The sequence below is a fragment of the Agelaius phoeniceus genome, chromosome 4 (genome assembly GCF_051311805.1).
Source record: "Agelaius phoeniceus isolate bAgePho1 chromosome 4, bAgePho1.hap1, whole genome shotgun sequence".
Lineage (NCBI taxonomy): Eukaryota > Metazoa > Chordata > Aves > Passeriformes > Icteridae > Agelaius > Agelaius phoeniceus.
The window spans coordinates 41,438,987-41,453,214 of record NC_135268.1 but is presented as its reverse complement, the minus strand read 5'-3'; the positions used below and the strand labels follow the sequence as shown (position 1 = coordinate 41,453,214).

At 37.5% G+C, this 14,228-nt stretch overlaps 1 protein-coding gene across 31 annotated transcripts in view; it reads right to left on the bottom strand.

Annotated features, from left to right (window-relative positions):
• The window catches only part of TENM3 (teneurin transmembrane protein 3), a 1,291,791-nt gene that overhangs the window by 297,231 nt on the left and 980,332 nt on the right, over nucleotides 1–14,228 (bottom strand). For 26 of the 31 annotated variants that reach the window (XM_077177351.1, XM_077177368.1, XM_077177366.1 and 23 more), the window contains one exon: nucleotides 980–1,258. The exons of the other annotated variants lie outside the window; for them this stretch is intronic. In XM_077177351.1, coding sequence (XP_077033466.1) covers nucleotides 980–1,258 — 279 coding nt within the window. The remainder of the gene's footprint in view (nucleotides 1–979; nucleotides 1,259–14,228) is intronic. 31 annotated transcript variants of the gene reach the window in all.

Here is a 14,228-nt window from a genome sequence, read left to right as displayed (position 1 = left end):
AATAAAATTGCTCTAATTTTTGTACAGCCGAGCAGACAGGTTTAATAAATTAATAAAAAGACATGTAGACATGCAGGCAATAGCCATCACTAATTTTCATTGTTACTCATTTTTCTTTATTCCTCTTTTGGGTTTTTCACATAGAAAGTCATGAAGTTAATAGAAGAATTAACTGTTTTAATTCTAGCAAAGCTGAAAATCTTCTGCAAATAAAAGTTAAGATTGGTACAGTTAGCATTTAACACCACATTAGATTCTGTTCATAACCTCAAGAGGAGGTAAAAAACCAACTTTGAAAAGCTTTAAAAATGAATCAGTCAATTGTATTAACCTATTTTCATTTAAACTCTAAGACTTAACATACAATGGTCATACCCCACATCCTACAAAGCTGCTAAGATTTTTGTTGCAGATTTTAATTGCACAGTAATCCAGTCCCCCAGGCACATCAAAGGCCACATGTCCCTCTTCACTACAATTCCAATTGCTCTCATCAGCTAAGAAGTTTAAAGCACAATCAAATTTCTTTTTCAATCACATGAGCCCTGTTAATAAGCTATTCTTTGAGTTCACTCATCCATTCTAAAATTCTGCAACTTCTCCAAGATGTCTTGAAGAACAGTTTACAATGGAACTTTTGAATGCAAGCTAGCCTGGGGAAGAACTTTATCACCACTTAGCTCTTCCCCAGAGGGTAACAGGTGACATGGCCTGAGATAGTAAAGAATAATCTTTTCTTGTGATTAAACTCTTTCAAAATTACAGCTAAAGCATCATACCCAAAGGTTGTGTTAGTTAGGACTGATACTGAATATTGACTTTTATGGGAAGAGGAGAGAAAAAAAAAACAGAGAAGGTAAAAAAAAAAGAGAAGGCAAATAACTCAAGGCCATTCCTTTAATGATTTAAAATTACTGAGTGTCAGCCAAAACAGCAAATAAACATTCATTTATATAGGGGCATATGCACAAGAACTTACCATTTTCACTGTCGGACTTGTTCTCGTGTTCCGTATCAGTCAGAGTGAGGGCTGAGTTGGAACGGCTCGACAGACAGGAACTGCGCCCTGATTTGACCCCCCTGCCCCAAAGTCTCATGGCATGCTCTGGAGACATCACTCCTTCATTTTCAGTATCAGCATCTGACCCTGCACTGATAGAGTAACCTCTGTGGGGGAGCCCCATTTCCGCACAAAATGCCAGTCCTCGACGAGCTGCTGGTTCACAAACTCCTAACTGCCTTAGGGTAAAATTCTGTCCTGATTAGGGGAAAAAAAGATAACAAAAGATGAGAAATTTTTAATTATTTTATTTTAAAGAATTTTAAAGTAAAAAAAAAAACTCTTCATGTGTATAATTGTCTTAGATATCACATAAGGTGTTTTGTCAAAACTCCACCTGTATTACAATCAAGTGGATTCTTTTGTCTCCAGCTTCTCTCAGCAGTATTTTGTCAAATGCTTAAATGCATCAAAAGTGATCCTGGCTAGCAAATAAACAAAACAGAACCTCCTAACTAAGAAAAGCCAATTCAGTACATGAAAGGATTTTAAAAAAATTATAAACTTTTCCATTTTTCAAAGAAAAAATATTTTTCCAAGCATAAAAGCACTTAACAAGGTATTTGTCAGAATTTTTACTTGGTTAGTTTTGGGGAGAGTGTTTTGTTTGTCCTTGTTAGAGGCCAAAGCAAGAGGCTATTTTCCCCATAGAAACATCACCTAATGTGGTAATGGGAAAGCTATTAACCTGGTTTTTATTTGATTTCTCTGCCCTACTTTAATACACAATTACAAACAGAAATACAACCACCTGTTACCTGCAAGTATTACAGTAAAATTGTTATTTTTCATGTCACTGTATTTTGAGAAGCATTTTACACTTTTACTGCTGAAGCAGAGTCTGTGCATTTTAACAGACTTTTAGCCTGTTTTGGGGCAGAGCAGGAGACATAAGTGAATCCCAATGATTGTATTAATAAATTAGGTGCAATAAACTTGTGACACTTCAATAACTTAGAGTGTCTAAATTATGCGACACTCAAAAATGACTGCCTTTTTAATGGCTGTGTCTTCGTCCCACTTTTATGTCTGTAGATTTAAGACATTTTATGATATATAGACACTTGGCAAGCTCCTTTGCATACCTATATCTATAATACCTTTCCACCCTAGCCCACAATTATTTCGCAGCTCTGAGAATAAATTAGGACACACATTCAATTTTTGAATCTGACAGGCATCTTAATTTCTCTGTAATTAGTCATTAAACATAAAAACACACTAGCAAGATAATTAAAGCTAATAATATGTCAAGAACAGAATTCTATACATGAGAAAGAAATAGAATTGCAAAAGTATGAATACAGAAGTGCAAATAATTCCTGAAATATTAACAGTTAATGCACTGGTCATTGACTTTTTTTAAAGTGATCTGGTTAATTATTTTATTCCTGCAGTCACCTGAAGCTCTTGCAGCAAGTTTCTTCGCAGTCAGAACCATAAATGAATTCTGACAATGACTTTCATAAATTATGAAAATCAATTACTACAATTAGGTACAGATCAAACTACTTATTATGCAGCTGTGAATAGACATTTGAATGAAAATAAAGCTGGGGAGGTAAATATAAAGGAGCAAGCATATTTATGACTCTGTCTGAACACTGTCAAGGGTATAAGAAAGGGGATTATCATGCACACTGATAGTATCTTGTAACTTTTTAAAGCTGTCATGCCATGTGACTTCCTGGGTTTTATTGGGAGCTGAAACTAATCAGCAAAGGAAACAGGCCAAACAAACCGCCCAGTGGTAATAGGGTCAGAGCTGAAAGTAGTAAAGTGTCTAAAATGCTCATTATTTTGCATTTCTGTAGATATATGCTAAGGGTGACACTTTAGAACACTGGTTTATTGGTACATTAGTATGTGAATCTACATTTTCAAGCAGTTGCCTAAAATCAGATACAAATACAGAAGAAGCCTCTGTGCACATGCGTATGTGGTGTCTCTACACACACATGGGGTAGATAAGGAGTAAACACAGTTGCACATGCAGCACCTTATTTATTCTAAAAAGAGTATTTTGAGGAGCAAAATGGAAAGGCAAGAGGCATTCTGACCAAAGACAAGGTTACTGGAGTCAGTAACAAAACTGCTGCCGACTTCAATGGGACAAGGCATTAGAGCTGTGGTCCCCAGAGGCTCATGTGCTGAGGTGAAGGCAAGGAAGGATGCAGGCAGACACAGCCACTGCCCCCTGAGCCACAGGCAGGGCAGCTGCAGCAGCAGAGCATCACACCCTGCAGCTCCCCCAGCAGCCTGCTGCACACAGCCCCTGCTCCCCCTACTGCAAAAGGACTTTTTACACACACACTTCTTTCCTTGTCATAAGCACCCGAGTGAAACCACATGAGGCATTCCAGAACATCTTCAGGAGCTTCACAGGAGACTTGGTCTCAAGCATAACATACCACCTACCATCTAGTCATGGATTTTTAACTTGAAGTTTACAATGTCCTATCTCTATGTAAAATCTTTTCCCCTCTCTTGTGAACGGTAAAAAACCTCACAAAATGACATTGCACAGCCAAAACAGAAAAGGGGGAAGATTTTAATACTGTCCCCTCATCCCATTCAATATATTAGAGCTTTTCACTACACTCAGAAGTTTTACAACATAGCCCAGAAATGTTGTAACAGCTTTAGAATCATCAGGCTACATAATCTTCTGACCTAAAGCCTTCCTAAGAGCTTCACTAAGAGGATTGTAGTCCATGTAAGTTGCCTACACAAATGAAAAAACAAAACAAAACAGACCCCAAACAACCCATGAAACCAAACTGAGAAGCTGACATGGAAAAATGAAATGTTTATTTCTGTAGAAATTCAAAAATTCAAATCCCAAAGGAAATCATACACATGTAATAGAAAAATTTTATATTGTCTTAAGGTTTCTGAACAATGAAAACAGGAAATCTTCCAGGATTCAGGGGAAGCTGAATACAGCTGGGATGCAGACCTAGTGGGTAGCAGACTAGCTGGGAGCTTTTACCTGATAATGGACAACACTATGAAATCAAATTAAAAGCTGAAAAAGAGGTTGTATGAGCTCAGTGAGAAAAAAAGAGCATGAACTGAGGATGTTCTTCTTGTGTTCAGAGTTTCTCACTCATCTTTCCAGAATGATTTCCACGTGAGGGATTTACACAATGGTTTCTTACACTTTAACGTTTGCAATTTCTCCCACTGACAGTAAGTGCCTCAAGAGTTCATAATGACTTAAAAACAGCTTGGCCATTGTAATGAACCAATTCCTGAGAAAAAATGGAGGTACAGAATTAACAGGTACCATAATGCTTTATGGGGTTTTTTCCTTTCCTTTAAAAAATGTATGAAGTGAAAATTAGAAACAAAATTAGACACAACATTTCAAGGAGACTTGTTCGGGAGACACTTTGAGTGTTTTAGACTATTTGGGATGATATGTCATGAAGTTAAGTTTTAAAAACTGACAGTAATGCTGTTTTACTACCACTCAGCTATTAGATGTTGCATTTCTCCTGGCTAGGAATATCAATTTATGGGTATTGTAAGGATTGCTGACATCCTCCGTTTGTGCCGACAAGAGCAAAACTAATTAATTAATAACTCTAAAATAACTTCCTAAAGCTTGTGCAGCAACATGCCTACCTGTTATGTTGCAGCTTTCTGTGTAAGCAATGATCCATGTAGGATTGCTGCATCTCCTTTACTCCATCACTTACACAAAAGAGGATTCCAACATACTTTCAATACATATAAGTCTATATATAGAATTATTATTCTTAAAAGATAATGTGCTTATATATATTTCTCTCCCAGAATCACATGTTACATCATCTAGAAATGTGCTTTTTTTTTTAGTTTAATCAAATACTGCTATAAGAATTTTTAACATATGCAGAAATGGTGTAGTTCTTTATAAAGCTGTAAGTTAAAAGCTGGAATTAAATGGAAACTTGCTGCACTTGTGCTACATTTGTTTCCCCATTCTATTTTGGGGAAGTCCTTCAAAGACCTCCATAATAACTTAAGTTTCAATTTGGAAATGTTATCTGTGGAAATGGGTTTTTGAAGAGGACTACTAAACAAAAGAAAAGGTCCCATGGTTCTTCAGTTGTCAGTGTCTGCTTTAAGCTGGATCTATACTAAATATAAACACAGAGATATTATCTTAAAAACCATGAAAAGGAGAAAGAATCAAACAGAAGGAATGAATAAAAGTTGCCAAAAGAAAATTTGTCAGCATCTCCAGCCATCAGCACTGTCCTTACTAATTCATTAACCACTGATAAATTGACAAGTCAGGTTTTAGCAACAACAGACCATAGGAAAAAAAACTGAAAAGCCTCCAAAGCACCTGCCTAGTTAGCATAAAAATACACCCAACTCCCCTCGCTTTTAAACAGAGGAATTATAGTGTGTCTTTGCTGACTCTGGTTTTGTCCTATCAGTTTGGACACTACCAAAAAGGCAGAGGTCCCAAACATATCCATGTTCATACTTTAAATTCTGTTCAGTTTGACTCTTGATAATCTATCACACCATATCTGCCTCTCTGCATCATTCATTACTTGTCAGTCCCCTTTCTAATCGATCCTTCCTTTGTATTTCACCTTTTCCTACCTGCCTAGAACACATTTGAGGCATTCAAAAATCAAGCACATTTTCCCAATAATCACTATGTGAAAATGCATGACAAAAATACTTGTACCAAACATGGTAAAACTGTGAAACAGCTAAAGCTGTACACAAAGAAAACAATGACCATGGTCCTTAGGAGAACCAAACTTCTCCCTTACATTTCCTTGACTTGCTACCTCATCCTAATTTTTCTTTTAAATTAAAAGTAGTTTCATTTCTTTAGAAAGCAAATGAGGAAAAAGATCTTTCTCTAGTTTTTCTTTTCTGTCTGTAGATTATTGTATACAAACACATCCTAAATAATAGAACATTTATATATAAGCTTATTGTATAAGCAGCACTGGTATCAAAGTGTTCCTGCAAGGACCATCCTGTTTTCTGCTACTCTGATATGGGAATAGTACTTACTTCCTTTTTATTTCATATTTAGACACTATGTAGGGGATACATTTCTCCTATTGAAGCTCTTTATGCAGAGCTCACACTTAGAATAAGGTCACTTGTAAGGAAATGTCTTGAGAGAAAGAATGTGGAAATAAATGTACAGTAGGATAACAAATCTGCTTAAAATGAAAGGATAAAGACTTTTTTTAAAAATAGCAAAACAGATACCTATACCTTAGATGCTCTAGAAAACTCTGACAAGGGGTGTACAAACACTGTCTCCAGAAGTCAGAATGTTAGGTGGGTAGAATGCAATTGCACAAAAGAGAGAATGACTAACAGATGTGATACATCCATTCTGTCACACAAACTTCACAATATATTTAGTAAAAGGGAGTTTTCGAAACTGTATGTGCAGAATTCTGTCCACCAGGATGCAAGAAACTGCAGTGAACACTGATAAGTACTGAGCTTTCCCTATGCTAACATTATCTTTCTGATTTGCTATAGTATTTTGTTGTTATTACTTCAGCCTTGTTTTTGCTTTTGTGCAAATTATCTGTGAAAATTTAAACCATCCTAATCCACTGAATCATATTTTCCTCCTGTTCTTAATTCCCCTGTTTTTCTTTTCACTCATCGCAACCATCTTCCTTGTCACCTTCTAATCTCTTTTTCTTGACCTTTCTGCTCTATTCACTTTTCCATCTTAACCCCCTTTTCTTGTCATTATCTGATTTAGAGTGGAGCTGTAGGATTAATATGAAAGACAGTTGCTTCTCTAATATTTCCAGTAAACTACATAATAACAAAGAGCATTGAAATACATTCAATCTCATCAAGTGTGCATATAATTTTCAAATGCTCATTATTCTCAACAAATATTAATCACAGTTCTCACATTCCTTATGGACTTTTAAAAGCATTTGGGGACATAAGTCATGGTGTTGGTGACTTCTGCAAAGGTTAGTGCCAGATACTGTGAATTCTCTGAGCTCTACTTATTGTATTACTCTTGATAGAAGAGCTTTTTCTCAAACCCCAGGTCAATTCTTGAGAAAAATTTACACATATATTTGCATATTTGCGGGAAATACAGTATTTCAAACTTGAGACGTGTTTTTGCTACTACAGAATCACAAGGAAACATTAATTGAAAAGATAGCCTTGGAAAGTTTTTATTTTCAGATGCAGGGAAGAATTCATATGTATGAAACACAGTCATCCTCTTGTCACTGGTCTACCAAATGAAGGTTCAAACACACAGACTCTCCTGTGCAGTATGGGAAACTCATAATTTTATTCCCTGTTAGGCCTGAAGTGGTGAGGGATCTACAGTCCTAATCCTCAGACTAGAACATAAGAAGCATTTCTTAAACCAGTATAAGGATAAAGGGCTGTTCATCAAGCCCATCTGAAGTTAGCACAGAGTAAGATTAGAGCCAGCTGAAGATAATTTCACAACTGCACAATTCAAAGCTGCGAAGCAAACATGTTCCACTAAATGAACTAATAATTTAAACATTATGGTTCCAAATTTGGGGATTTTATATTAAAATCTGATTTTATGACTATGATTATACAATATACAAACTAAATTAAGAGAATCCAACACAGCTGTTCCAATCATGGGCTGCAAGAGGTGAAAAAATAGGATTTGTGGATTTAGAAAAGAAATACAACTCCATGAGTAGCAAAGAACACAACATCTTGATCACGAGCAGAATGACAGTATAGACAGTTTAGGCATCTCTCTTAATCTTTGAATCCTGGGACCAAAATATCAACATTCAAGCAGCCATTTATTACAAAATAAGAATTACAAAAAGCCTAAATTTGATAGATGTGAAGAAAATATGACCCAAGGGTAAGCAATGTAGAGATGATGGATATCCAGTCTGCAAGGAGCCTACAAAGACAGATCTGACAGGTATGAACTGCCACTTTAGGGCCAGTACTGTGCTAATGACATGACATACAGCCTGAAATGGGAAAGGAAGGTGAGGAAGAGGGAGGCAGCATGAAGCATGCATGCAAACTGGAGCTCAGGTTTACTGCTATTCCTGCATACAGGGGGGTGAGAAACTCTACTGTTATTTATGCCTTTCCATGAGGGAAAAGCATATTTGCCACCACAAGTGACCAGATGGACCGGACCCAGAGGGATATGTCTCTCAGGATGGTAGAAAACTCAATTAGTTCTACAGGCTAGGAACTGGTACAAGGTAAAAAGTAAAACCCCAGTGTGCCTACTTGAAGCCACCCATACATTTCAGTTTGTGGAACTTCATACAGAAGTATTCCACGTGTATGGGAATTGACTCTTGGATGCATGGAAAGAAAGAAGTGCTCAGACCACTGCTGTAGCAATATTGTCAGCAATAACCCAGAATACTGACCCAAAAGTTTCTGCAGAAATGAAAACCTCTCATTCCCTCTATCTCTCACGCTTCCTGTCACAATCCCCCAAAAGGCTTTCCACTCTGTGAACCCCCATAAGAAACGTAGTGTAGCAATGTTTTAATTTAGATGTTCTAGCAAAATGTCCATTATGCTGAAGACATGAAAAGATTTACCACTCAGCAATATTTATGGCACTAAAAAAAAAAAAAAAAAAAAAAAAAAAAAAGACAGAAAAACAAAGCTTGAAGCAAATGTGCTCCCTTGGCTCTGCCATTTCCTCTTTTGGCTTTAATAAGCTCAGTAACACCAAGTACTGGCTCTCAAGCCCGTAAGTTGACACTTTACAAACTAATTTCAAACAGCATCAAGGAACTTTCTGAGAAATTACCCCCATTTTACATCTCTGCTTCACTTTATGCATTTATTTGCCGTCTGATGGAATAAGCAATCACTCACAGCTTGGCCTCCAGCCCTGACTCTCAGCCCTAAGCACTAAATCAACAGAGAGGAGAGACAGGACTCTTCAGCTTCTTTCATTCCTCTCCTCATCCCATCTCTAACTGCACACTGCTCTAGCTTTATCCTCTCTGTAGATGTTAACATATTGAAGTCATCTTTTATAGCCATGCATGGGATCCATTCATCTCCCCAGTCCACTGCTTAGTTTTTATTTTGAACAGAAGCAGCACATACATCTCCGCATATGAGCTATGGAAAGATATAAAAGCACTTACAGACTCTCTACATTATCTTCCTTTCCATGAGGCTGAAAATCCTTGTGAAGGCCTCTTGGTCACCTTACAAATAATCATTATGATCAAGAACTTAATTCTGCTATTTTGCAACTGGACTAGTTGAAGACAAGGTTTCTGCTCTATGGATTGCAGTGTCTGTGTATAACTACCTGAACAAGCACTGTGCTGCCAGTAACCAAGGCTGATTTCTCCCAGGAGAATTACAATTACCCTTTGTCTCTAGGTCTGTAGCTCATCTACAGGCCATGACCCACAAGGGGCCAATTTCACCTCAATGAATACCTTAGAGCATGTGTGCATATCACTGAGCGTGAACTAAATATACTCCTAATCAAATAAAAGTGAAATGTTTTTCTTCATACCACTTTTCAGCTAATAGAATAACTTTAAAAGTCAACATATCCTTATCACCTGGAACCTGAAAACCAATTAACTTCTTATTGTTGCTTTAAGAAGTTACTAGTATAACAATGAGAGATTATAATACTACTTAGCACTTACAGTGCTTTTCATCTTCAAAGCATTTTGCAAACAGAGACTAATTAATCTTCCCAAAATGCCTGTGAGGTAGGTAGGTATTATCATTCCTGTATTACACAAGGTAAAAAAGAAAAAAACCACCTCTGGCAGAAGGTTATGTGCTTAGCTCAAGGCCACAAATTTATCCAGAACATACTGGCACCGTATGCTGCTTACAGAAGTTAGCCACTGAATCAGGCAGACACTGCAGGGGGCCATGTTTCAGCATAACAAAAAAGGATCTGTCATGATGACAATCAGGACACATCTTGCACTGCAGCCAGGAAGCATAAAACACTAAGTCTAATATCTGCCTTGGATTTTGAGAGACAGCGCTTGTCGTGTCACTGAATGGTAATTAATTTGCTCATTGGGAGATCACAAAGTCACTAATATATTATTTCATGCCTTCATATAAATACCCTGCAAAGCAAGCTGATGCAGTTCTACTGAGAAGAACTTGCCTACCCAATAGGCAAAATTTGCTCATCAATAAAGCCCAGGTAGTGGAAAGCCAAAATGTTCTTAGGTCTCTATCCTTCAACTGCTTCAGATGGGTAAAAGTACTCAGGCCTTAGGTTTAAAAACATGACCATTTAAATCCTTTCATCCTACAGCTGACATTTACAGTGACTAAAAAGATTAAACATTGTACTATCCAAATAACTCATTTTGGGCAGCTAGTATTTAAAGCAAGAGACTTTGGAGTCATATTAGGATAGTAGTTGCAATTAAGATAGCAGTTTCTAAGGTCCTAAAAATGTATCCTTGACAGTATTTAATAACTTATGTAATTAAATAAAATTGTCAAAGCATGTATATCACTGCTTCAGGTCCCTCTTTTCCTGAATGGTGATATTTTTCTAGCTCCTAAATCTAATTTTCATGGAATAGCAGCTGAACAATAGCTGTAATATAGCCACACACATGAGCCAGACTGCTCATGGCTCTACTTTTTAGCACCCAAGAATGAGCTGTCCAGCATACTATGAAGGAAAAGAAATCTTTTTCTTTACTGATTTGATACATTTGCCCTCTCTTCTAGCAGCTTCAAGAAGGTATTTAGGGCATTTAATCTAATTTAGGCACTTAAGTATTCCAGAATAGTAAAGATATAAAACTGTACATAGGAATGGTTTCTCCAGCAAAACTGAAAGGGATAGAATGCAATTAAATTGATCTTGAGACTTGGCTAACAGTGAACTGTTCTGATTGATAAACACAATGAAGTCATTCTCACTGCCATCTAAGACCAAATAACTTTACCTGCAGTCTAAATCATATTTGACTCAAACTTCCAAAAAGTAAAAATTAAACAAAACCTGCACTACCTCCTTAGGTCTTCTAATAGAAAAAGGTGTCCTATAACTCAGTTTTCCAATTTACACAGTTTGCAAACAGTGCTGTGAGGATTTTGTAAGAAAAGATGAACATGCACAAACCTGCACTGAATAATGCCACCCGTGTTTGTGGGTCAGCTTCTGTTCCTGTGCAAAATGTCACTGACATGATACATGGATCCCTCTGTAGGACCACTACACTGTTCTACAATTACAAAAGTCTTTAAAATGGAACAATGACTACTTGAGAGGTATTTAATAGCCCCCTCTTCCCTTTAACAGGTTTCCAATATTAAATAAAACACAGTTTTTGCATGCCTGAATTTTATTACTAAATTGATACAAAGTTTTTCAGTTATTGTGAGTCCAGGTTTGATTGATCTTTTTTCAATTATATTAATATTACTAAAGTATTACTTCATTTTTTTTTCCAAATGCAATTTTAAAAATACTGCTTACTTTCTGTATTTCCACCATCCTGCCCACCCACACTGTAGTCATGCCACACTTTCAGCTATTTTTCCATAGCAGTCTCCTATGTACTATCACTTTATATCACTTCATACAGGAAGTAGTATAAAATTTCTAAACACAGGAACTTTTCTCTGTACAACAGAGAAATTCAACTTCATACTGTCAGCTTTAATCTTGAATTGAGCAAGGGACTTGGGCATAATGCAATACACAATCCTAGAATCAGTCATAGAATGGTTTGGCTTGGAAGGGACCTTAAAAATCATCTGGTTTCAACCCCTCACCAATGGCTCCAGTCTAACTACAAGCATTTAGGTTACTGAATTCAATTAGAGAAGTACATTTAAATCAAGTAGAGAAGCACATTTAAATCAGGCTGCTCTGTATAGCTGGATACTTTGAAGTATATGAAAACAGGTGTCATCTTCTTCTCTAACACATAAACAGAAGACTACAATATCACACCTTTAAAGTAAAGTCTTTCATGGAGCTTCAGCCATTGCCAAGCATGAGATTAGGTATCTCCTCAAAGTAATATAAAATTGAGTGTCTTTCTTGAAACTAACTAAGTAAAAAGGCTCATGGCCTTCACTTACACGGCTCTCCTGTGAGGTTTATAAACAAAGAGAAAATAAATAACTCATTTAAAAGTCTCAAAAATAGTAGGCTAAATAATCCTCATCTAAAATTTTTAAAACAAAACCAGTTTTGCAACAGGTGAAGGGGCTGAAGAAAAAGAAGAGACTGCACTAGGTCTTATCTCATGGATGTTAACTGAAAGCATACTGCCTAGATGTAGTTCCAATTGCCTAAAACAGCTTACTTGCTCTTCTAATTCTGTCAGTTGCTTTTCAAAAGTAACAAAATAGTCCCCAGTTATATAATATTTTCATGTTTAAATACTTTACAATATGTTTTAGATGTTGAGAATCATAATGACATAATCATTTGAGAATCATAATGACAATCATATTTATTTTTGGGCCCATATTTCTATTTATGTAATTAATCTAAAGCAACAGAAATTCAACTCACGAGGAAAAATATCATTAGACTGGAAGAGACAATTGGAGAATCTCCTCTCCACAAGAAAAGATCTCATGGAATAAAGACACCATAAATAAAGCACACCTATCTCCAATAGCAGTATCCCTTTCTGAATTCCTACCACTGGATTTTGGGAAAGAGGAAGAACAAAACACATGTACTGAAACAACTCAGGAAGAAGAGACAGCAAAGTTCTGATTGCCTAGCAGAAAGCTTTCCAGGGCTTTACCCTAAATATTAGGCATAAAAAACCATACTGACACTTGAAATGTGAGTCAGCAGTGCCCTGACAGCCAGGAGGGCCAGCCCTGTCCTTCACCAGGCCCAGCATGGCCAGCCAGGCAAGGGAGGGATTGTCCTGCTCTGCTCTGGGCTGGGGCAGCCTCACCTCCAGGGCTGGGAGCAGTTTGGGTGCCAAAATGTCAGAAAGATGTGAAATGTTGGACAGCATCCAGAGGAGAGCAGGGAGGATGCTGGAGGGCCTTGAGGGGAAGCCGTGTGAGGAGCAGCTGAGGGCACTTGGTCTGTTCAGTCTGGAGAAGGGGAGGCTGAGGGGAGACCTCAGTGCACGCCACAGTTTCCTTGTGAGGGGAAGAGGGGCAGGCACTGATCTCTTTCCTCTCTGTGGTGACCAGAGACAGGACACAAGGGAATGGCCTGAAGCTGTGCCAGGAGTGGTTTCAGCTGGTATTAGGGAAAGGTTTGTCACCCACAGGGTGTTTGGGCACTGGAACAGGCTCCCCAGGGAAGTGGTCACAGCACCAAACCTGACAGAGCTCCAGAAATGTTTGGACAAGACTCTCAAGCACACAGTGTGATGCCTGGGGTGTCCTCCACAAGGCCAGGAGTTGAACTCAGTGAATCCTGATAGGTATCTTCCAACTCAGAAGAGTCCATTATTTTATGATTTTAATTCCTCCACATTTGAGAGACTTGAGAATCTTGCATAACTGCCGCAGTAACCTTCCAGCTGACACTGGAAATTTCATATTATTGTTTTACACAATCAGGGCAGAAATGAAACACCGGTCATGATTAATTTTTAAAATTCATTCCTAATTAAAGGTATTTATTAAAGGTTGCCATTTTTATTTACAGAATAATTTCCTGTTGAATTAGGAGGCTGTCAATTACACTGTCAACAAAGCCACAAATCTCATACTATTTCTAGGCAGAGAGGAAAAAAATAACAGGGAAGCATCTTTTATATATTATTTATAAACCTTTGAAATGACCTTGAGGACCTTTTGCACAAAATACTCCCAATGCCAGAAGCTGTAAATTCTCAGTCAAAGATGAGGAACACACTACCTGAAAGAAGCCCTTTATTACCTGACCCTATCAAACCTGCAGGTAGTCCCCAAAGGGGCCAAACTGCTCTGCAGTGCAGGAAGCCAATAAGCCATACAAAAAGAATTGAAAGGACAATGAGGGAAATTAAATGGGCACAGAAGACAGTGCTGAGACCACTGGAAGGTGAAGAGGGTATTATCCATCCTAGACTGCCATTTTAGGCCTATAGACATGGAATTTATTGCATATTGGGTAAGAATCATTAGCTAAATACTGTGTGCTTTTCTGAAGAAAGTGAAAGGGAATAAAAACGAAGCCCCAGTGCACCAT